The 25,683-nt window shown below is 38.9% G+C and overlaps 1 protein-coding gene across 4 annotated transcripts in view; it reads right to left on the bottom strand.

Moving 5' to 3' along the window:
- The window catches only part of AP3B2 (adaptor related protein complex 3 subunit beta 2), a 905,004-nt gene that overhangs the window by 287,400 nt on the left and 591,921 nt on the right, over positions 1-25,683 (bottom strand). For all 4 annotated transcript variants that reach the window (XM_044077817.1, XM_044077816.1, XM_044077814.1 and 1 more), the window contains exons 14-15: positions 25,029-25,138; positions 10,963-11,139 (exon numbers count right to left, since the gene is read on the bottom strand). In XM_044077817.1, coding sequence (XP_043933752.1) covers positions 10,963-11,139; positions 25,029-25,138 — 287 coding nt within the window. The remainder of the gene's footprint in view (positions 1-10,962; positions 11,140-25,028; positions 25,139-25,683) is intronic.

Genomic DNA, 25,683 nt, shown 5'->3' on the forward strand with positions numbered 1-25,683 from the left:
AGGCCCTCTTGGAGGATCTTGGTGTTATCCGGGAAGTTTATGATTGCATCAGAATTGGTTAGCCACAATCTCTCAACATTAATGTTGACCTCCTTGAAGTAAATGCCAAAGAGGAGTGGCTCAGAGACTAAACCCTGAGGTACACTGCTAGTGACAAATCTTTAGGGAGGTAGAGCATCCCACCCTAATTTCCAGGACTCTGTCTGTGAGTCAGTTTGCTGTCTAGTGTGTTACAAAGGATCTATGCCTCTACGTGGTGCGGTATTGAATATCTTTGCTAGATCTAGATGTGCAGTGCGCACTGTTTCGTCCCCCTTACACTGCTTCAGTAACTCTTCGACAAAGTCGGCCAGGTTCAGTAGGCAGGACCTGCTCTTGACAAATCCAAACTGGGTTGGGTCTAGTGTTTGTAGGTATACTCCATAATTTCCATTGCCACACAGATAAAACTAGCCAGGCTTATGGGTCTATTTACCTGTGTCTGTTGAAGACCCACCTTTGTGCAAGGGAATGACTGTTGCTTACTAAGTTTAATTATGCTGACTGCCAAAAAAAGCAATAACTAGAAAATAGAAATCAAAATTTAAACTAACTATATTTGAAGTATTGAATGTTATAAAAGAGATAAAAAAACTAGAAGTGGGATCTGTAGAAGACAGAAACAGCAAAGTACATATAAATGCTTGGAATTTGTGAGAACAATGCATGCAAAGCAATGTTCAGGAGGAGGAGTGAGGTTTTAAGGAAGTAGGAATTGATCAGTTTATATACTGCTGGGCTAAATGACAGTTGTTGCAAAGAAACAAAACAGATTTAATATATACTGTATGAAAATGACAAACATATGTTTTTGTTTTCTTTTCTATTAATGTTTGTGTGCCTACAAATGAAGTGATGCTTTAATAAAGTTGTTAAAAAAATCATACTCCTGTATATCAGACACACACACAGTTTCATAGATTAATACTAGGCTAACTGCCCTTACAAGCCATTTTAAGCCTAGCCAGTTACCCCATGTGAGAATTAAACCCTGCACCTTGTCTCTGTAAGGTAAATACCTTAGCAATTATGCCAACATCCCCCCACAAAATCAAACCCTGCACCTTCTGTCTATAAGGTGAAAACCTTAACCATTTATGCCACACACACACACACACACACACACACACACACACACACACACACACACACACACACACACACACACACACACACGTATGGGTAAGGGAGTAAGAATGAGTGCTATGCATTAAATCATGGTAAGAAGGGTGAGTTAGCATTGCCCTGAAACCATGTTTCAGTAATGTTACAGATGTCAATATCTTCAATGGTCATAAAGTCTTCTATGCATCACATGGTACGTAGCAGCTAATAGAATGGTAGCCCTTGTTGCTTTGGTAACCCCCCCAACCATAGTACAGATGGGGGGTAAATGGCAACATGTGTGCAGTCAGTCACACCATATTCCTCAGGAAAATGTGCCATCTTGTACTTGGTAGTAATGGTTTAGGGTCCCTCCTGAGGCAAAACAGGCAGATAAATATACTGATCCTCACTTGTTAAGAGTATTTCAAGGAAATGTTGAAGTATACCCAAAGCAGAAGCTTGGGAAACACCATGTGCACACTGAATTTGTCTGTAGAAGGATCATGTGGCAAGTATGGTGAGTGCTATATCCTGGTGTCCACAGGCATAGAAAGACCACTCATCTCCCCCAGAACATCTCTGTGGGATATACAAATTCACTACACCACATACTGTACTCCTGTCCACACTAAAAAATTTCTTTCTTGGCAAAATTAAAATGATGCATTCTTTGTCTATACCTGGACTGCCATGGTCAGAACTGGTCATCTGCTCCACAAGCAACATAGAAATTCAAAGAAGCACCATCAGTGAAGTCAGTCAGAGTACTACAATCACAGAACTCATCTACCCCACAGGCAACATAGAAAGTCAGAGAAGTGTTGTCAGTGAAGTCAGTCCTGGCAGTTTATTCAGCATATAAATCCACAGAAATTCAGTACGTCCACCAAGGCTCTAGGCATAGAAGTCACGAACACGTAGTAAAAACAAACTCTGGTTTATTATGACACAGGGTAAGCACTTTCACAAATGTGCTTCTTCAGATCCTAACATAAAATACAGACAAATACTCCAGATATTTAAAAGAACCAAGAGACCATCAGAAACATTACTATCAGTGATGCAATGGCCTCGGCTTCAAGGCATGTTTCAAAGGTATGGTGTGATTTAAACCTGGTTTAGTCAGCATGAAGGATCCAATTGAAATCGGTGACACATTGTTCAATGAAGGATGTTAGTGAGCAAATCACATGTACCAGTATTACAGACAATTAGAACATTATCATACACCATTGTAAACCACACACGTTCTACTTTTCACTCAAAGCGGTCACAGAAAAGTGAAGAGAATGAAAAGTTCCCTACGGCAATGTCAGCATTTGTTGGTGGACTAGTTGAATGTTGTGGTATATTAGATCAAAGAAGATGGTCTCTAAGGTTTGGAGCATGAGTTGTTTTCAACACCAGCAAAGAATGAACAACACAGATGCACACACAGATGCATGCACCTTTTGGGAAAAAAAAAGAAGACATTATATTCATTTTAGGTGATTGAAATGCTAAAGTTGTTATGAAAAATACAATTGGAATATCAGGTAGATTTGGCACTGGACTATAAAATGAAGCGGACATAAGACTGTTAATGTTCTGCCAAGGTAATTCAGAAGTTACAACAAACACTATCTTGCAACAGCCTAAGAGATGGCTTGACATATGGATAACATCAGATGGACATTACCACAATAAGACTGACAATATCCTTGTCATCAGAGATGAGAGTTCAATACAGTCAGCAAAATCAGGATCCAGAGCAAACTGTGGCTAAGACCATCAGATTCTTAAAGTAAAGTTTAAATTTACAGAGAACAAGAAAAATGACTAGGCCTAGTGAGGTTTGAGCTGAACAGTATTACAAATGAACATCTACTGGAGATGAAGAATAGATATAAGGGATTAGGCATGGTCTGGTAACCCCCCTCCAGCCATGGTCCAGAGTACATGAACTATGGATAGATGGGTGAGACATTAACCTGGAAGTGTCAAAATAATTCTAAATAGAAAGAAGATTAAGAAGGCAAAATGACTGTCTTAGAAAGCTTTGGAAGTGGCTGAGGAAAGAAGGATATCTAAAGAAAATGAGGATAGTGTGCATTATGTAAAACTTTAATTCAGAGTTTCATAGATAATAACAGGAGTACTTAAGGAGGGATGTATAAATGAGCAATGCAAAGAACCGGAAGGAGACAATAAAATATGAACAATAAGGGATGTGTTCAAGAAGGTGAATTATATTAAGGGACTCTTCCAGGTAAAAATGGACATGACAAAAGACAAAAATAGGAGAAAACCTGATAGAAACAGAAGACAAAAGATCACCAAATTCAGTCAGAGTAGTACCAGCGCAGAAGTCAGTTGCTCCACAGGTAACATATTAAGTTGATAAGAAGGATACTAACATTGCTAACACATACAATGATGTGTTCCCTAACTAGAGCCAAACATTCTGAAGAGTGAAGTTAAATGGACAATAGAAAGCATTGCTAATAAGGCAGAATCACCAGCAGAATTACTTAAAACATGAAAAAAAGATAGTGTGACACTGCTGCATTTAAGTTGCCAGCAAATGTGGAAAACAGGACTGTAACCATTGTATTGAAAATGCCAGTTTATATTCCAATCCCCAAAATGGGCATTACTACAGACTGTTCCAGTTATGAATTACCCTTGTAGAAAGTACTTTATTCCCCAAATCAGAAGAACTATTTCTCCAATGCTGAAGCTGGAGTTATTGCAATCCAAGCTGAGTGCAAACTGGACATGACAGAAATTCACTGTCAAAGAAGATGCGTTGGAAGAGAAAACTATTCAGATTCAGATGACCATGAACTTGGCAAACACTGAAGTCAAAGAAAATTTCAACTGTCGATGGACTTTGACTTGAGAAAGAAGGCAAACAACAGTGGCATTTTTGAACTCCTGGAGACAAGCATTGCCTTCCCCCCACCCAAACCCATTCTAGAACTTGTTGAAAGGAGAGAAAAGGTACAGTAGGACTTTTGTTAGTAAAAGACTTCTAAAAGAAAATGAATGGTACTTAAAACCATTGAAAGAATAGTAAACTATCCAGAAACAGTATGGTCTGCTTAGGAAAGCTTTATGAGTTTAGTTATTTGGTACATCAGTTGAATGAAGCTTTTACTAATTTATCCAAACCTCTGTGCCTATGGTTTATATTTTATGTTGCATAACAATAAAGTAGATTTTAACTTACAATCCTTTCTAAAATGCTGCAATGGTTATACTAGTTTTTATACATTGTACATGACTAAACTGAGCATTTGTTTTTAGTGATTTTTCCATAACATCTACTTCCTTACCTGCTGTGTTACTTTTACATAACTGATCTGCATTGTTTCCACATAAATCATTATTTAATTTCAAATCTTTTGCTGTGGCTAATATCACCTTCAGCAGGTCTTTTTCTTAGTTTATGACAGTGCATATGCCAGTTATGCCATGGAAGGAGACCTTGAGTTGGCATGAGCAACTAATTATCTCTTCCAGGCATGCACTGAAAATGCTTGTGCTATCTGGACATATGTTGGGTGCTGCACATGAATTACCTGCTTCTACTACCACATCCACAGCAAAATCCTGTGCAACTGAATGTATACTGCTGTCTTTCAATACATGATGTCAAAGATTGTTAAGGTGATCTTTCTACAACCACCAAACTAAGTGTCCCACTTTCCCACCCCAGTAGTCAACTAACCAAACTGTGCCACCCCCCCCCCCTTTGCAAATTCCTGGATCTGCCACTGCAATCTACATTAAAGACATATCTAAGACAGGTACACATTTTAAGTTCATTATGCGTCTATAATTACCTGGGTCATGTGATGCCCCACCTTTATGCAAGGGGTTGACTGTTGCTGTCCTCCATTCATCTGGTGCAAAGCCTGTTTGGTGGCTAATATAATAGCCTCAGTGGTGGGTCCAACAAATTCTGTGTAAGGCTGACCAGTAGGCAAAACAATATGTTATCAGACCCTCATGGAAGTAATGTTTTTGGCTTTGGTAGTGCCTTGAGGATTGTTCTTTGGAGACTTGATGGGGAAGTGTAGATGTGGTTAGGCAATCTGGAAATATAGCAGGGAAGAGAGGGTGACGTTTGAGCTAAATCTGTCCACTAGTAGATTAGCTATGTCCTCTGGATCCAAGTTTGTGATGTCATTTACTATTAGCTCTGCACAGTGTTGTGTATTGTGCCTGAGGTTTTTAACACAGTTAAAGAAGGCATTGTAGTTATCCTTAGCCTGGGATGCTAATTTTACTTCCTGTTAAGTTTAGCAAGAATGTTTCTGGCATCTTGAGAGTTAAATTTATTTTTGTATTCAATGAGTTTTTAATTTTATTATAGACCCTGTTTATATTTGGATTCCACCATAGTGGTTTATTCTTAAATTTGGAGCTGTATTTACTTTGGTGGGGATAGATGCAACTGTGTAGCTACATTTGCATAGAATTTGGTGATAAAGGATTCTGTATAAGTCGTGGGGTCATTACGCTGGAAGGGGATTTCTGAATTTAGTCAAGCCATCAGTCAATTTTAGCAGATTAGCCTTCACATAACCTCTGGATACTAAAGTATTGGAGAATGCTTTTGGTTTCAGTGTTATGGGGAATATGAATTGTGGTCCAATTTTCAAAGGATGAAGTTACAACCGGTGTGGAGCAAAACTGTCACATACTGGTAAAAACAAAGTTCAAGACTTTTTTTGCCCCTTGTTGGGATGTGGAATAACTGGTCCAGAGAGTTTGTACTGATGAAGTCCAGACATTTCTAGGCATACATATTTGATGTATAAGTCTCTCAGTTAATGGACAGGTATTTGAAGTCTCCTAGGAAAATGGCATTTGGCTTAATGCATAAGGACTCCATACTAGTTAGGTAGGAGGTATGGTCTGAGGGGGGATCCAATAGTTAACTATGATATGATAAAGTGTTTTGTTAATAATAAGTTGGATGTGGAGGAGTTACAGGTGGTTATCTTGGTCCAACAGGTCTGGAGATTATTTTTTTTTTAAGAATATGAAGATGCCACCATCTTTAGTGCCTTCATCTAGTGTTGTGGTCCTGAATGTGTGGTAGCCATTGAAACCTTTCACTGATAAAGTGCTCTTAATGGTCTTGAACCAGGTCTGTATGATCTATGCCTGACCTACAAGGCACTTGCAAATCTAGCCCTGATGGATCTGCTGCAGATCTGCAAGTCAAACAGCATGAGGGTGACCCGATCTAGGGATCTAAGTTTAGTCAGTGTGACTCAAACAAAACATACTGGTGAGACAGATATGTGTCTCAGAGGTTGCCCCTTCTTTGCACCAGACTTCTCATTCTCATTAAACAGAGCCCTACCCTGGACCTCTTCAAATGTAGTTTGGATCAATGGATGGAGAATTGCAAATTCACATCTGAGGTAGTGCTTATGTACCTTATGGACAGGACAATCTGTAAGAAACTCAATCCATAGGCACAAATCCATGCCATCCCCCTGCCCCTAGAGGTAGAGGGCATAATTGGGTAAAATTGTGTTATATACTGGCTAGGCTTGTAAGGGTCCTTAGGCTGTTAGCCTAGTAAACTTCTGTGAACCTATGAACCTAGTGATGTTTTCCAGAGTAAGGAGTGCTTGTAGGAACTTGAGTTTTTTTCTTTAGGCTGTTAGTGTTGAGCAGCAATACCTTTATTTTATCCAGATTGAGTTTTGTTATGCTGGAAGCTTTAGAAGACTGGCATTGCCTATAAAAGGCACTATGACGGAGAGCCAAGGACTTAGCCAATATATGAAAGCATTGGTGGATAAGTGTGGGACATTCCTGGCAAAGCAGTTAGGACTGTACCATCCCCTCCCAGAGAGATATATATTGTACTCCCTTAGAAAGACACCAGAAGCTAAGCCAATTATTGTCAATAATCTTTTGTTTGTATTGCGACATCATGCTTGGTGATTCTTGGTAAATGCTGCTCTAGGATATTCATACCTGCTTCAGTTACATATTCTGAGAGCTCCATCATGTCATTCTTGATATGGTCCAGAGAGGTACATCTTAAGTCATTTACACCAATACGCACAATGACTTTCATATGACTACTTGTGATGCGCAGACTTGAGTTGTTTGCATGGTGTGGTGAATGCTGGCACCTGACAGGCAACTGACTGTGACCCTCTCCTTGCATAGCTTTGTGAGTGGTGCATTGGTGTGTCTCACTATGGAGACACCTATCACTAGGATATTGGAGTGAGTGGAGGTTCGCCTTATGGGCTTTTGATGTGAAACAGTGTGACTCATATTTCTATGTTTTGTGGTGGGCACTACGTCTGTGTTGTGTGTTTGTTATGTTGCTGTGGGTACTTGTTTTTTTAGGCTACATTTGGAAGACCTTTGTGGTCTAGGAAGATTACTTTTGAGTGCCGCAACATATGTATGTCAATGTGTTCAGAGTAAGCTGCATGTGATTGGTTTAGTGCAATGTTGTGAGGTGCTGACAGACTTGTTTCTTGTTTGTAGTGCAGCAACATATGTATGTCAATGTGTTCAGAGTAAGCTGTATGTGATTGGTTTAGTGCAATGTTGTGAGGTGCTGACAGACTTGTTTCTTGTTTGTAGTGGTTTTGTGTGAAATCTTTGCTCTAGTAACAGTATATAACTATATCTCTCACACACTGTGTCAGTTTGTTGAAGTAGTAAGTGGTTGTCAGTAAACATCTGGCAATTGCTCCATTGTCTCAGAATGCCTATTTCAACTAATATGGCTACAGAGAGAGCTGAAAAGTACAAATCAGATGCTTACAATTGTGGCTAAGGTGGGGGGGGGGGGTTATCTGTCTAAATGAACCATCTCAATCTATACACAAACAATGCACCTCTTAATGCAATCTTGAACCTATTTGAGTAACTACTGAGGGAAATGTTTCAGCTTGCAGTTAAGGTATTGATTTTTGGTATACTACTAAGAGTAGATTCAGAAAGTTTGGTTTGAGCACCAACTCAAACCTACCACCACTGCAGCAGATCTCCTTCCTGCAGAATATCTACAAAAAGCAGCAAATGCCATAGCCTACCCAGTCTCCATTCTGATTAACAGAACAATATCTGAGGGTGCAATTCCTTCCATTTGGAAGATTGCACACATTATCCCCCTTCATAAGGGTGGAAATTCTAGGGAACTATCCAATTACAGACCAATTGCCATACTATCTCCTCTGGCAAAAATCATGGAGAAGTGCATTCATATGCAACTGTTAAAACACCTAATAGATAACAACTTATTAGCTAACTGCCAACACGGCTTCAGGCCATTTCACAGTACTACTACTGCCCTTCTATCCTTCTCCGACTGTATAAATAAAAATCGCAATAACAACACTCTATCCTCAGCCCTCTTTATTGATCTCTCCAAAGCCTTCGACATGGTTAACCACCAACTTCTCATAAACACACTGAAAAACCTATCTCTTGATACACTTACTATACAATGGTTTCAATCCTACTTAAGCAATAGGCAACAGGCAGTTATGTGGGAGAACAACCTATCTCCCCATCTCCCCATTGCACTAGGTGTCCCCCAAGGTTCTATACTTGGACCACTTCTATTCTCTATTTTCATCAACAACCTGCATACTGTTATTCCTCAAGTTTCCTTAATACAATATGCCGATGACTCCACATTAATATGCTCAGCCCCAACTCCAGCAGACCTTCAATCTCTCACCCAAAAAGTGTTTAACATAGTTGAGGAATGGCTACAACATCAGTGCCTCATCCTAAATCCCAAAAAAAACAAACTTCTTCTTTTTACTCCCACCCACAGGGCCACACCTCTACACTTTACTGTCACATCTAACAATGGAACTATCATATCCCCCGACTCTACCACAAAACACCTAGGGGTTCTAATTGACAATAACCTTAACTTTGAAGGCCACATTAACAATACCATAAAAACAGTCAACAAAAAACTAGGCTCCCTCTATAGAATCAAATCCTTTCTTTCCCCACTAGCAAGATCTACTATTGCCCAGACCCACTTAATCTCTACCCTCCTCTATGCCTCCCCTATATATACTAACCTCTCAAAAAACAACATGAACAAACTGGCTGTCTCCTACAACAATATTGCGAGATTTGCGACAGGCTCTACATTTAGGACCCATCATTGTATTAATTATCAAAAACTAGGTTGGCTAGAGTTACCTAATCTACTTCTATTTAAACAATTAACATTTGCCTATAAAATCCTGCATCAGCCTAACAACACACCAATTCTTACCAACCTTATCACCCCCTACAGCAACCTTAAGACCCTACGCTCATCTAGCAAAATACTAGTACAAATATGCAAAACCTACAATAAGGCAGGGGGCTCTCTGTTCTCTAATACCGTGGGTAAAACCTGGAACTCTCTCCACAGTGACTTGACCTCCCTACCTTCACTAACACAATTTAAAATCAGGCTTAAAACCTACCTCAAATCACATTGGTTGTGCACCTGTCTGAACCCAGACTAACCTCTCATGTCTTCTTTTCATTAAGTTACAAGTCTTAATTACTGTATAATCTAACTGCCTAATGAAAGCTAGAATTGTAACTGGCCTTTCAATTGATTGGACTCTCTTTCTATATCAAAATATGACTCTCAGTCTCCCTACTATGTTAACATATATACTTAACATAAGATACTACAACCAAATGTGTTGTGAACTGAACATATTTCCTTATTTACTAAACTACCTACTCCAATATGATCTTTCATGCATAAAATAGCTTAACTTTATATGGTACTTCCACCTGTTAAACTTTGAATTGATTTATTTTTTGATTTAAGTAAAACATTGTTCTGTACTCTCAAGGAGCTTTTCTCCCCGGGCCTCTGCTGAAAATGGAAATGTATCCAGCTGGACTAGCCCGGTCAACAAATGTAAAATAAAATAAATAAAATAAACATCAGGTAGGTAGTAAATAATTTATCTAGACAGGCTATGAGGCTGGCTTTAGATGACCTGTAATATACTGCTGCTTAACTCTGTAGTTTATATGGCTATTACTAGTAGGTGGAGTTAAATAAGTTTCCTAAGAGAAAATTTGAAAACAAAGGTGTCTGCATCAGTTAAATACAGCTTCGCTTAGGGCTGTGTGAGCGTCACCCACCACTGTTATGCCGAGGAGCTAAAGTGAAAGAACCAATCAGAAAGCAGCTAGAACTCAGCCAGTAATGCCTACGCCTCACAAACAGCAGTGAATTAATCTCTGCCACTGAATAATCACTACTGTTTTAAGTAAGTTTACATTTTAACTGTATTTAAAGTCAACGTAAATGCAAGACTGGAAATCATTACAAAGTTACAGGGGAAACATTTAGTAGTGATATGGGGATGAAGTCTAACATTATCAAGGGGAAACACTCACTGGAACAAAATGGAGGATCTAGTAAACACAAAAGTAGCCAGGGGTCTAATGAATGCACAACATATGCACTTTTAACTGAAATTAAGTAAACTGCAAAAATGTGGTAAAATGTGCAAAACCACAGGCAAAACACTCTTGATTAACTAGAAGGAAGCACCAACAGATTTATAAATGGCCAAACAACTATTTAAAACACAAAGCCAATGACTTTAGTCACACCAACAATGAAAAAGTTATAAACTAAACAATAAATACTGAAATGCACTACTTCATTGTTATCATAAGTTTAACAGTAATAGTTAATTAGTCTAATAATAGTACATAGAACTCCTGGCCCATTTTCTGTTGCTATGAAGTGAATATGATTGTTGGCTGCTGAGCTGGTTCAAAGCCACAAGCACTTACCTGCTTGTGGTTGGTTAAGTACAATTTGGCTGCTAGATTTGTGATCTGTAGCTTTACAATGTCTTCCTCATTTGTAAAAGATTTTGCCATCTTACGCAAAACATCTGGAGCAATCTTTGGTACATGCTCACAATACTCCCCAATTAGCCAAAGAATGCTTGCTCGAGCCATGGGTACCTGCCAGGAATAAACATGAATTGATGAAAGAATGGAAGAAGAGTTTGACATACAGCAGAAAATGATTGTCTCATATCAAGTCTCCGTTCCTATGCATTTTTCCCACTCTCTCACTCACACTGTCAGTCCTTCTCAGCTCTGTCTTACAAAAAACTTAATTTACATTTTGAAAAGGTGAGACTGTTCCATAATAGTGAATACCAGCATCATAGTTCCGAGGTAATAGAAATTACACAAAGTAGCCAACAAAAAAATAAAAGGCATGCTGGTTCAAAAGAAAGATTAGTCAGTCAGAAAAGACAGATAAAGCGTATGACACCTTTTAAAGGACCAATAAACAAGTTACAAACTAAACCTGCACTTATTTATTATTTATTTTATCTCCATTTTTGGCCGGTTGTAGAACACTGATCAGTACCGACCCATTTCACTCTTAGCCCAGAAGAATACAGAATCAAGGCAGTATCAATGCAAGTTTATACAAAGATTTTTACATTGTAAAATTTGCTCACTATGAAACAAGCATAATTGATATTGACAAGAAATAACTAATATACAGTGAAAAAAAAATAAAAATAACCAGAAACTCTATGAAATAACTACATTGTGTACAACACAGCAAATAGTGACAAATAATAAAATACATACATGTTTACATGTTTACACAATCAAACAGCAGGGATAGGAAGTGAGGTCAGTGATGAGAAAAGGAATTCCAGGATAATAACAACACTTGTGAGGGTAAAGTAGAATAAAGGAAAAAGAGTTTGAGTAGTGCTTCCTGGGAGGGTTTAAGTCTTACAGAAGGGAATTAGATGCAATTAAGGTGTCAGAGTAACTTAAGGATGAAGTGTGAGAAGGTTAAGTTACATTATCTGTCTTTGGGTATTTGCTTTTTGCCTTCACAGTTAGATGTTTTTGAGCTGTGAAAGAAATTGGGGAAGGAAGTGATATTTTTTAGATGAACTGGGAGGGATTCACATAGTATGGGTCTGAGGGAGGAGAAGGTCTGGTTAGTGCAGTGAAATATTGTAGTTTGTATGTATAGTACGGGGGGAGGGCCAGAGTAAGACTGATTTCTTAGGTTATAGGACAATGATTTTGTAGTAGGATTAGCTGCTAGAGGGGAGAGACTGTGCAGGCAAGCAGGAGTATAAACACTTGGGAGGCTAGCAGGAGATCTGATTTGTGTCTGACTGGTAATAATTTGGCTTTAAATAGATTAGTTTCATGGTGAGAATGTAATAAATCTGCATACTGTGTTAGAAATAGTCTGACAGCTTTGGTGTTTCTTTAGGAGGATTCATTGTTAAGTATTAGCTGTATTCTAGCTGGACAAGTGAGAATCCCTTGCCTATGCCTGTTGTTGCAGCATAACTAAGGTGGAGGGTTGGAGTAGTTTTTTTATTGAGTCTATAGATGGTCTTAAAAGCATGTGGTTTTGTATTTGATATGTTAAGGAGTACAGTAGACTCCCTCTTATTCGGACCCATTGGGACACGACCTTAGGCTAGATAAACGAATGGCTAGTTAATCAGAAAATGCATACAAAATAGCACTTATTGGTTAAAAATCAGCTAGAATAACAGGAGTTGTGTTAGTGTGCATTTTTCTAATGAATATGAGGTCTAAAACTCAAATGTTTGTCATTATTTAGCCCGGAGGAGGCAGAAGTGTTGTTCTTCTCTGTTGTCTTTTGCTAGGACTATGGCAGAAATGTGATGGCTGGTTGAAGAGGAGACTGGTTAACGACAGGCTAGGTAAGAAGGAGTCTACTGTAGTTTTTTGTTGTTTATCCATTCTATGAGTAAGAGGAAGTCTGTCTGAAGATCTTGCTTTAGTGATGGCAGAGAGTGGTTACTATGCAACAGGGCCGTATCATTAGAGTTAGGTAGTACAGACAGATGAGGTAGTTTATAATACAGTTTATTAATGAATATGGAGAACAGTACTAGGGCTAGGACTGACCCTTGTGAAAACCCTTTTATCAGTGCAGTTATTGATGTGATTGAGGTTCCATCCTATTTTGATGCAGAAGTTGAAGGTGGAGTGAGAATTCTTGAACCAGGGCATAACCTCAGGGCCAATAGCTTTGTCAAGAATATGCATTATGTGGCTGGAGAGTGGGGTGATCAACAAGGGCAAATGCTTTTGTGAGGTGAATAAATACTGTGCCAGTTAGCTTAACTAAGAAAACTCCAACTGCTACACAACAACTTGTAAAGACTAAAGCAAAAAATAAAAAAACACTGTTCATTTGTGAAAGAAATGGCCACTTTTTAATAAATCACACTTTAAAAACAAATAAAATTCACCAACTTAGTGCTTTCGCCTGAAAATATCAAAGGATCATCAGAGTGCCGGTTAGTTTACCTGCAGAGTATTTCATTAGATAGAAACAGTCAGGCATTTGGCGCAGAGGGTTAAGGCTGTGAACTATTATTCCTGTGGTACAGGGTTTGATTCCTTCAGTCCTTATTTGTTTACTGTGTGCAAGTCAGTTAACCAGACAATGCTAACAGTTTGCCCTTGAAAAGGAAATGTGTGGCCACTAGGCCAACCTGATTAACAAATGGATATTATTATTATTACTGTTAGGGTCTATAGAGCAGTGATAGAACTGTGCTCTACCCAGAAACTGTGTTGTTTGGAGGACACAGGGTTATGTTGATTGGTGTAGTTTGAAAGTTGAAAGGAAGACTACATTTTCAAGTATTTTGCCAAGGATAGATAAGGCAGAGATAGGCCTGACATGGGAGGATTTATTTAAGTTTGGCTTCTCTGGGCAAAGGCACACTTCCAAATATCTGGCATAATACTGTAAGTAATGCAAAAAGTGAATATGTGTTGGAGAATAGTGATGAACTCCATGCGGTGGTATATAAACTAGTGGGGAGGGGGGGATAAAATTACCAGTGCCTGTTGGCCATTCAGGTTCAACATCTTTGTGTTTTTTTACTTCAAGTAAAAGGGTGGAACATATGAAGGAGAATGGTTATGTAATGTTGGGGTTGTAGACTACAGTTAGACAGGGAGAAGAAGTTACCGAATTTAGTAAGGAAATCAGCAGGTCTTGGGAATTTGCTATGCCTGTAGAATTATGCTTGCCTGTTAAATGACTGACTTATTTCCAGAATAATGTGAGCCTATGAAGGAAGGAGTTTTCTATAGTCTTAAGGCTATGAAGTTTATGGCATCATATAGCTTGCTTAACAAGATGTCTTAGATTTGTATAGTGTTGCCTAGTGTTGGTGGACGGATAATTTTTCTAACATCATCAAGCTTCATCCTGAAGTTTCAAAAGTTGTTTTAATTCATAGGTAAGCCATTGTTTTTTTTTTTGTTAGGTTTATGTAGTCTTGAGATTATGAGGAAAAATTTGTCTTGGATATTTACGAGAGTAATGGTTAGAGTTTGTCCTGCAGCATTTAGGTCTTGCAAGGTAATGATATTTGATCAGCTGAAGGAGAAGAGTTGTAATTTGTGCCTGTTGATGTTGCTTTGTGATTTCGGTCTGAAGAATATAAGTATAGAGTAGGTTTTAAGGGGTATGCTCAGTACATGGAAAGTAACCAGACAGTGATCACTAATTGTAGGTGCTTGTATTGTTAGTTGAGAAATAATAGATGAATTATTGGAAATAACCATGTATAGATGTGAACAGTAGGAGGGGTTTGTAGATGTGAATAGTAGGAGGTGTTAAGGCTTGGAAGAGTATAGTATTGAACTAAACGTGAAAGGCTAAGGTCAGCTAGGACTGACATTTAGATTGTGTATAGGTCCAATAAAGCTGATATTAAAATCTCTTAGGACCATTAGTCTGTTGATTTTTTTTCCAGTGAAGATATGGTGTCATGTATTATTTTTTGGATGTTTCAGTGCTGGAGGGAGGGGGGATGCAGGCTACTGACAAGAGAACAGAGTTGTAACAGGATGGAATTTTTGTTAATAACCATTTGTGAGTAGAGTCTGAAGAAGAATTAACTTGTGGTATGATTTGTAAGTTTAACTGCGATTTATAAAGAAGATGTGTACGTTGCATAATATACCTTCTTCTGGAAGAGACAAGTTGTTAAATCATTTTCAGGACCGACAATGGCACTTACCCTCCTAAGGCAAACTTTTAGAGCTGCTGCCAGACATGTGCATTACCATTTTTGAAAGAGCAACTTTGACTAAAGCTCTTACTAAAACTTGAATTTCTGACTCTGTTGGCTGGAATTTCACAGCTGGTGCTGAAATTACTGACAGACAGTGTTTGGAGAGATGATTTACAGGTATATATGTGGTAACAGCCAAGCCACCTAGCACTAGCCCGCTAAAGTATGAATGCTAAAAATAACAACAGCAACTGAAGAAACAGTCCTCTGTTATCGGTCCACAGATTTATTTGTTAAAAAACAATGAACATGAAGTGCTTTTCGTTTGGTATAGTAACTCAAACTTCTCCAGATAAAAAACTTTGACCATTACACTGTTTAAATACAACAAGGTCATGTGTTCCAAATAATTACTATACTTAATTAAAACTGTTAACTCTATCATACCTTTTGTGAAAAATAGTAAAACCATGAAAGACTTTAAAGTTACTATTTTTTTGGCAGCACAAGTTTTTACTCTCAAACACTTACGAGCACATACTGACTGACTTTAAAATAATGCAGTCAATATAAAATTAAATGTAAAAACTAATTAATTGACAGAATAAACAAAACCTCAAATATTAGGTATGTACTGAATCTTATTTTTAGACAGTAAACTAGTACATTCCTCTGCATTCTACTTATCTAGTAAGGCTTTTCAATTTCAAATAACATAATATTGAACATGTTTTATTTAAGCCTGGATGTTGACAGGCATTAACTTGAAGTTGCCACATTAATTCTAGTTTCTCCAAAAGAATTGAGCTTGGTTCCCCTCTAGTGTCCAAAGACACTTGGTCTATAACTCTGAATTTAAACTGATGCATAGGAAAGTTCATAATGTGTCTAGCTAATGCATTTTCTATCTTTTTATTGTTGATACAATAAATATACTCATACACACATTCCCTGAACCTCCGGTCGGTCTTTCCGATGTAGATGGCAGGGCACGTTTGGCATAAAACCACATAAACAATCATTTTTGAATTACAATTAAACTTCCGTTGTATGTAGTAACTAATTATGTTCTTCGTGTTTCACTGTTGCAATCATCATCTGTGGGTTATCCCTGCTGTGGTAGCCCTCGGCCAGCCCGAATACAAGAGTCAATGTTTTTGTGTGCCGGCTGCTGATACCTGTAGTCTGACATCAGGTCATCAGTACTATAAAACAAGGCAGCCAACTTCATTACATCAGTCTTTCTTGCCGTGGAGCCCGTAGCAGGTACAGTTTGCACGAGTGCCGGTTGGTCTCTACCAGAAGTCCAATTTCAGCAGAAAATGTCTAAAGCTAAGTACCCCATTGGGGACCCTTTTTTCTTGCTCTAATAGATGTCCGAAAAAGTTAACAATTGTCTCGCCTGTGGAAAGCAGATCCCACACAGAGACTTCCATTCTTACTGCATCATTTGTTTAGGCTCAGACCATGACGTCCCTCGTTGCCGGTTCTGTGCCCTCTTTAATGCGAGAACCAATCACCATAGAGCTCTTTCTGTAGACAATTATTTTCGTATTCCATCTTCGAATTCCAATATGGCGTCCGTCAGCCAACAATTCGCCGACATTCTGAAAAAATGTAAAGACAGAGACAGGCCACACAAGGCTAAGCCTACCGATGATGCTACTGCTAAGCAAGTCGTCAGTTCTCCGGAATTCAGTGAGTCACATTCACAGCCCCTGATGCCCGACTCGCTTTCTACACAGGTCTCTGCCGAGACCCTTTCGGAGTCTGGTATGCTGCAAAAATCCACTTCATCCTCCGAGCCATTGGCTGTCTCTGAGTTGGTTGGGTCCAGGCACTGGCTTCCAAGGAGACCATTCGCACTACCGATTCTAAACAAAAACAGAAGATTGCTACCTCTCTTGATGGTGCCAACTCAAAAGAGCTGGCAGAATTACTACACTCTGCTTGTCAAGTGGTCAAGCACTCATTACAATGTGGATATGACACCCTAGAAGCCTCTAGCAGGGTAGCAGTGACAGGATCTGTTATTAGAAGACATGCATGGATGATGGAACAACCTCTCCCTGATCATGTCAAGTCTAAACTTGTTGTTGCACCCCTAGATAAGGAGTGACTGTTTGGGGGAAAAAGCAGAAGAGGTGCTTAAAAAGATGAAAGACAAAGCAAAAGCTAGTCAAACAGTAAAAGATTTCTTTCAAGTTCAACCACCCAGATTCATTTGGAACTTCTCCTCTAAGCACTGGGCCTTCCCTGCACCCAGCAGACAGGTCCAAAGTAAGTCCCGCAGAGACAGGAATTCCAAGCCCCTATCCCAGGGCCAGCAAAGAAGAAAACAATGGACCACATCTGCCTCTAAGACAGGGAGTTCTAAGCCAAGCTTCTATGGTAAGCACTCACAATGAATTTCTCTCCCCCTTCTGCCCTACTTTCACCCATCTAAAACTGGGAGGAAGGTGCACCCTCTTCAAGGACAATTGGGTCTCTATAATCAAGGACCAATGGGTATTAAAAATCATTTCTCAGGGATACAGATTCTCCTTCAGCGTACTTCCAATTCCAAGAGGGTATCCAGACCTCCTCCCAAACCAGTGGGCAAAGGCATTAAAACAGGTAAAAACACTAATATCCCAGGGGGTAGTAGAACCTGTCCCTCTGGATCAAACAGGAAAAGGTTTTTACTTCAGACTATTCCTTGTTCCCAGAAAAGAGGGCACTTGGTGCCCCATCCTGGATCTATCCAAACTGAACACCTCCTTGGTGGTCCCCAGATTCAAAATGCTAACCTTGGAGCAGCTCCTGCCTATGCTCACACAAAATGCCTGGCTAATGAAACTAGACCTAAAAGATGCCTACCTCCACAGCCCCATCAGGGAATCGTGCAGAAAATTCCTGCACTTCAGAGTAGGCAATCAGCACTTTCAGTTCTCTGCACTGCCCTTTGGCTTATCTACTGTGCCCACAGTATTCACCAAATGCTTGGCCCCAGCTACAGCATTCTGCAGACAGAGAAATATACAGATTTACCCTTACCTGGACGACTGCCTCATTCGGGTGAACAGCAAAGAAAAGTTGCTCCAGGATCTTCTCTTTGTCAAAAAACTCCTAACTTCCCTAGGGTTCACTATCAATGAGAAAAAATCAAAGCAAAACCTCACCAGGGAAATTGTTTTCCAGGGAGCTGTGCTGTACACAGCAACCCTAATGGTCTACCTATCCCCAGAAGAGCAGGGCTTCCTGCCTCTCTGCTTCACCCAGCTGGCTTCTAGAAGTCACCTCACTGTGAGGAAATTCCTGCAAGCCCTGGGATACATGGCATCTTGCATCCTTCTCATCCCTCTCACCAGGCTTCACATGAGAAAGCTTCAATGGTACTTAAAGAACCTTTGGTGCCAGCACTCTCAGTCCCTAGAGACCACTTTCCCACTGATCCCTTGCATAAGGGTTGAATTTCTCTGGTGGGTAGAGGCCTGTGCCATGAACAAAGGACTTCCCTTCATCCTCCGCCCTTCTGTCCAGACAATCACCACCGACACCTCAGACATAGCTTGGGGCGCTCACCTAGCAGGCAGGTGTACTCAAGGCCTCTGGAATGCCCAGCAACTTCACTTGCACATCAACCAGAAAGAAATGATGGCAGTGCAAAATGCTCTGACTTCCTTTCAACCCCATCTCAGGCCAGGGGTCCTCCTTATAAAAAGAGACAACACCACAGTAATGTGGTACATCAACAAACAGGGAGACACTCAGTCTTACCCCCTGTGCAGGTTAGCCATGAGTCTGTGGCTTACAGCTACCTCCATGGGGCTACACCTAATTGCCCAATACTTACCAGGGATCAACAACACACTAGCAGACCACCTAAGGAGAAACTTACTGGACCCCCATGAATGGGAGTCCACAGAGAAATCTTTCTGCAAATCACCCAGGAGTGGGGAACCCCAGAGGTGGATCTCTTTGCCTCGCACCTCAACCACCAGCTGCACAAGTTTTGTACCAGGGAGTATCACCTCCTAGCATGGAAGGTGGATGCCTTAATCTTCCCCTGATGCTCCCTCTTTGTGTTTGCATACCCTCCTCTGCCCCTTATTCCTAAGATTCTGATCAAAATAAGAGAGGAGAGACCAAAGGCCATCCTCATCGCTCCAGATTGGCCCAGACAGCATTGGTACCCCTTACTATGCAGACTGACCTTAAAGCGTCTGAAGCTGCTTCTCCTAAGGTCAGACCTCTTGATCCAGGAGAGGGGGGGGGTACTGCACCCGGACCTACAGACTCTCAAACTTTCAGCATGGCTCATACACTAAAAACTAAGAAGAAGTCACTGTTAAGCAAACAGATCCTGGACATCATCACAGAGGCCAGAAGGCCCAGCACAAGAAAATCGTATGCTGGAAAATGGAAAAGATTCTGTTCCTGGAAACAATCCAAAGGGGGCAGTACCTCCCAAACTTCCATCCCTCTCATCCTGGATTACTAATTGCAGTTTCTTACATTTTAGCAGTCTGTGGTCTAACATTTTTAAGTTGTTAACGATGTTATTAATACTTCCTTCAGCCGGTTGACCCTGATTAAGGTTAGCTGGTTGTCCTAATATTTGTAGTGGTTCATTAAGCCAAATGTTCAAATCAGGGACTCCTATAAGCCCCGAGGAAGTAGTTGTGTTTTGAATGACCACAGGCTCCAATGTACTCATTAAACACTGATTACTGGTAACTTTTTCAGCAGTAACACTGACTTGTTGATTGTTACAAGAAACAGTCATGTCATGTCATTACTTACAGTTTCAAGTGAACTATTTTCATTTCTCTGCTAGTGCTGCAAAGTTGTGTTGTGACTTCTGCAAGGTGGTTTGTCATAAAAATTCCACTCTGGCTGCCAAATCTTCTATACATTGAGTCATAAGACCAATTAATGTAATCAGATTACTGCCTTCTTCTTGTGTCGATTGAGGCAAAGGTTGACTAGGACAGTTAAAACTTTCAGATGCCATTGAACAAACACAAATGCAAATAAATCCACAAGTACTACCACCAAAATACGAAGAATAACAACAGCAACTGAAGAAAGTCCTCTGTTCTCGGTCCACAGATTTATTTGTTAAAAAACAATTAACGTGAAGCACTTTTTGTTTGGTATACTAACTCAAACTTCTTCAGATAAAAAACTTTGACCATTACACTGTTTAAATACAACAAGGTCATGTGTTCCAAATAATTACCATACTTAATTAAAACTGTTAACCCTATCCTACCTTTTGTGAAAAATAGTAAAACCATGAAAGACTTTAAAATTACTATTGTTTTGGCAGCACAAGTTTTTACTCTCAAACACTTACGAGCACATACTGACTGACTTTAAAATAATGCAGTCAATATAAAATTAAATGTAAAAACTAATTAATTGACAGAATAAACAAAACCATAAATATTAGGTATGTACTGAATCTTATTTTTAGACAGCAAACTAGTACATTCCTCTGTTTAGAAATGTGACTAGAAGTGAAGTTGCATTTTTAAATGATTTTAGACACTTACCAGTGAGAGTAATGAAGCCGGACAAAGGGGGAGGGTTAGTAGTAATGAATATTAACGAATATATACATAAGATGAAACAACTATTAGTAAGTCCTACTTACGAACAAGTCAGTGTTAATGAACTTAACATGACATACGGTCACATTAATTCATACTTTAATGATATGTTTATTCAAGCGACCATAGATATCAATACATCTAACTACATAACTGCATTATTTCCTAGAATTCCTAAGTTATTTGGTGTACCAAAAATACATAAAGGTACAGAACCCCCCCCCCACCCACCCCCGATGCAGGCTTTAGTTCATGCAAGACACTATTACATACGCAAGTGCAAAATTAGTAGATTCCATCTTAAAGAAATATATTTGTATGGAAACCCACATTTGTCGAGATTCTTGGTCCTTCTTGGAAGACATAAACAAAATTGACTTTAAGGAAGAATATAACTTCCTGAAAATCGATATCAGGTACCTTTACACCTCAATACCCCATGTAGAAGGGATTGAATGGGTTTCAGCCAAAATGAGAAAAAATGGAGCCCCCTTGGATGAAATTAATCTTATAGAAGAGCTATTAGATATCATCCTTACATGTAATTTTATTTCATTTGACAAGGAGATTTACTTACAAAAAATAGGGGTGGCAATGGGCTCACCATGTGGTGGGAGTTTCTCGAACTTGGTGTTGGCCCATTGGGAAAGTGAGTTTATATATAAGAACAGTAACATTAAAACCCAGTTACATTATTAAACCCGGTTTTTGGATGACATTTTCATCATCCTGTGGGGTAATAAAAATGCAGCTACAGAATTGTTGCACTACTTAAACAACACAACACACTTTTTGCATTTTACAAGTAACTTTGACACAGAGACCATAACATACTTAAATGTCGAACTCAAGAAAGACAGAAGTCAGCTGAGATACACAGCAAGGATCCATAGAAAAAAAAACATATTCTAACACATTTTTGCACTTTACCAGCTCACACCCTTACCAACAAAAAAAGTCAGTTATAAAAGGACAGTTGTCAGGGCAGCAAGAATGGTATCACTAGAAAATGGCTTCTTAGAAGAATGTGAGATTTTAAGATATATGTTTTTGAAAAGGGGTTATCCAAACCAACTAATCCTAGAACTGACTATGGAAGTTCAAAGTAAAAGAAGTAATGGGACATACAAACCAATCCTTAACGGAAGAATTAGGCAAGAAAGACTAGTCAACAGTGTCAACTCTAATCTAACTGAATTGAATAATATGAACCAACCTAATACACCTAACATAACAAATAATCAAAGATTTAGGTTGAGCTTCATAACTACATTTAGTACTGATGCTTTGGAGATCAAAAAAGTTATTATCAAAAACTGGAACCTCCTAAGTACTGATAGAGAAATAGTAAATAAGTTAAGTGATTTTCTGACAGGTCATAAGAGGGGTAAACTTAAAAAATCGATTGGAGAGTCCAACACCTTGCCTAACATGAAACCCTGGAATGTACAAATGTGAAACATGCAACTACTGTAAATGTATGGAAACAGGGCATAGATTTTATATTAGAAACATTAGTTACTACAACGGAAGTTTAATTGTAATTCAAAAATGATTGTTTATGTGGTTTTATGCCAATCGTGCCCTGCCTTCTACATCGGCAAGACCGACTAGAGGTTCAGGGAACGTGTGTATGAGTATATTTATTGTATCTACAATAAAAAGATGGAAAATGCATTAGCTAGACACATTATTAACTTAGTTTAACTTCAGAGTTATAGACCAAGTGTCTTTGGACACTAGAGGGGGCCCAAGCGCAATTCGTTTGGAGAAACTAGAATTAATGTGGCAACTTCGAGTTAATGTCTGCCAGCATCCAGGCTTAAATGAAACATGTTCAATATTATGTTATTTGAAATTGAAAAGCCTTACTAGATAAGTAGAACACAGAGGAATGTACTAGTTTACTGTCTAAAAATAAGATTCAGTACATACCTAATATTTATGGTTTTGTTTATTCTGTTAATTAATTAGTTTTTACATTTAATTTTATATTGACTCTATTATTTTAAAGTCAGTCAGTACGTGCTAAGTGTTTGAGAGTAAAAACTTGTGCTGCCAAAACAATAGTAATTTTAAAGTCTTTCATGGTTTTACTATTTTTCACAAAAGGTAGGATAGGGTTAACAGTTTTAATTAAGTATGGTACTTATTTGGCACATGACCTTGTTGTATTTAAACAGTGTAATGCTCAAAGTTCTTTATCTGGAGAAGTTTGAGTTAGTATACCAAACAAAAAGCCCTTCATGTTCATTGTTTTTTAAGAAATAAATCTGTGGACCGAGAAAAGAGGACTGTTTCTTCAGCTGCTGTTGTTATTCTTCGTATTTTGGTGGTAGCACTTGTGGATTTATTTGCAAAGCTATGAATGCTATTATCTGTTATTAGTCCCTTTAAAGAAAAGAAGGTAATAACAGTATGGTTTTCTGATCGACACTGGACAGGTCAGAAGCATTGACTTTGTTGTACGACTTGCAAGATATTTAGGGCAGAGGATTCAGGTTTGTGAAAGACTAAAAAAGAATAACTGGATTTGTTTCAGACATCCTGCACACGAAACATTTCAGCTGGAACTTATTACTGCAGGGCTGGGTATGCACTGCTGCAGGTTGCTACACTGTATTACAACCAGACGTCCTACCATTCAAATATGTCTGAATGCATTTATCCTTTGAATGCAACCTGAGATGCATCTCTGTTTCCTGCTGTGATCACAGCACCATAGTGTCATCATGGCAGGAGGGAGGCAGGAATTATTGTCTTGAATCCTTAATGAAATGCAAACAATGCCCTTTATTAGGCTCTTCATTGTTACTATTTATTGTTAACAAAATGTTAAAATGTCAGCCTCGTTTACTTCAGAAGGACATGTCCCTAGCTTTGCTTCGTTTGATATGCCGCATCTTGGCCAAGTGTGGGAACATGTTAAATAATGACCTGCAACCAAGCTAGAACTAAATTTATAGAAGCTCACCAAATTACCTTTTTGCAGCTGGTGTGTATAGATTCATACAGTCTGTGGGCTGCCATGATATTTAAGTAGCAGCTGCCACCACATACATCAGACAATATTTGAAGCATGTACCGTCTCCTTTAAGCCAAGGCAACTGTTGGCTGTTAGATGCATTGTGGGGATTATGCACAGATGAATGTCAGAAAAGTCATCAGCAAGTATCCAATGGCTCAATGAAATGATGAGGCCTGTATACAAATGACAGCCTGAGTTACTGAAATATAGTCTTAGACTACTCTTAGCATCAAGGAAAGCATTACAGCATTCATGTTGAACAGAGGTGTACATATAAAGATGTAGAAACCTCCTATTACTAGTGGATAGGAGCACATTCACAATGGAAACTAACAGTTCTTGTTAGCTGCATTAGTTTAATTTTCATTTTATTTTAGAGCATCCTCTTTGGTACACGTGTATCCTTTGTTTTTATAGTGAAGACCTAGAAGTGAATAACCTAAATAATGGGCATTAACAAATGGGGGGGGGGGCATTTAAAGACTGATGTACAGGATAAATATTTCTAAGAAATAAACCTGCATACAGAAAATGCAAATATGAAGACAACGTCATTAATATATGCAATAATTTAAAGAAATAAATAAATACTATGGTGTATTAAGATGAGATCTTGACTAAAAGCTGAAAGGAAGTACAGCTGATGGAAAGAAGAGAGTGAGAGATAATAAAAGTAGACATTTTGCAAACCAAGCTAAAAGAAGGTAGACAGTTGAAGAGGGTAAGAAGAGACCAAACCATTAACAGTTTTAGTGAGAAAAAAGACATTTATAATTTATAATCATTCTGTAAATTCAAGTACATATGACCGCTTATACTACCCATTGTCACAGACCATAGAAACATTACCACTTCAGAGTGGAAATATTTAATTTCCTATATGTGCCAGGAAAAAAGGAAATTTCTGAAAACTGTAACCTTTTGTTTTTGTTGAAGGTATTAGGAAATTCCACATAGAATCCTGAGAAAAACAGATGGCTCATAGATATGGTAAGGAGCAAGTCTTTTCATATGTGTACACACAAAGACACACACACACACATATACACACACGCACGCGCGCGCGTGCACACACACACACACACACACACACACACACACACGCATGCACGCACAGTGTATTATTTAGCTGTCTATCACAATACAGGGGTTGGAGCTTCTCACCTGGATGTTATCGATGAGTTTGGCCATGTGCTTAATGATGTCACTATGTTGCGATGGCTGCATCTGTAACAGCTTCTTAATGACCACAACAGATTCTGCCACCACCAGTTCTGTTGAAAAATGGAGACGACATGTTATATCAAAACCTTTGCAGTGCCTTACCTCTTGAGAATACATTTTCATTGGTTAGCAAGGACAAGAACCATGAATCATGGTTTGCCATGCAGTTACTTAATAGGTGACATCATATTTTTGGCATGACATGTTCTGTTGCTTTAAATTTCAAAAAACAATCACTTAACATATTATGGATGGACACTGAACATGGAGATGCATGACTGCTCTCTGCTTGGATCATATGGGACATAGCTCTCTGTGAAAACAACAAACTGCTGCCTTGTCATTTGTATACTACCCAGTCTTATTCTTATCCTATGATATTGAGCAAATGGCTACATATGAGGAATAAATGTTCCTGCTTTCCCCATGTCATTCTTTGCAATTTATGGTTCTGACTGTAAAGAGGAACTTGATAAAATTGTCATGCTGTTTCTATCACTATACTTTCCTTTTTCAACAAAGCAGTTATACTTTAAATGCAAATACCATCACGTATAACCCTCTACAGCTGTGGCTTTTAGTATGTCTGTCTCTT

This window comes from Protopterus annectens, chromosome 7.part0 (assembly GCF_019279795.1).
Source record: "Protopterus annectens isolate FY-2018-M chromosome 7.part0, PAN1.0, whole genome shotgun sequence".
NCBI lineage: Eukaryota > Metazoa > Chordata > Ceratodontiformes > Protopteridae > Protopterus > Protopterus annectens.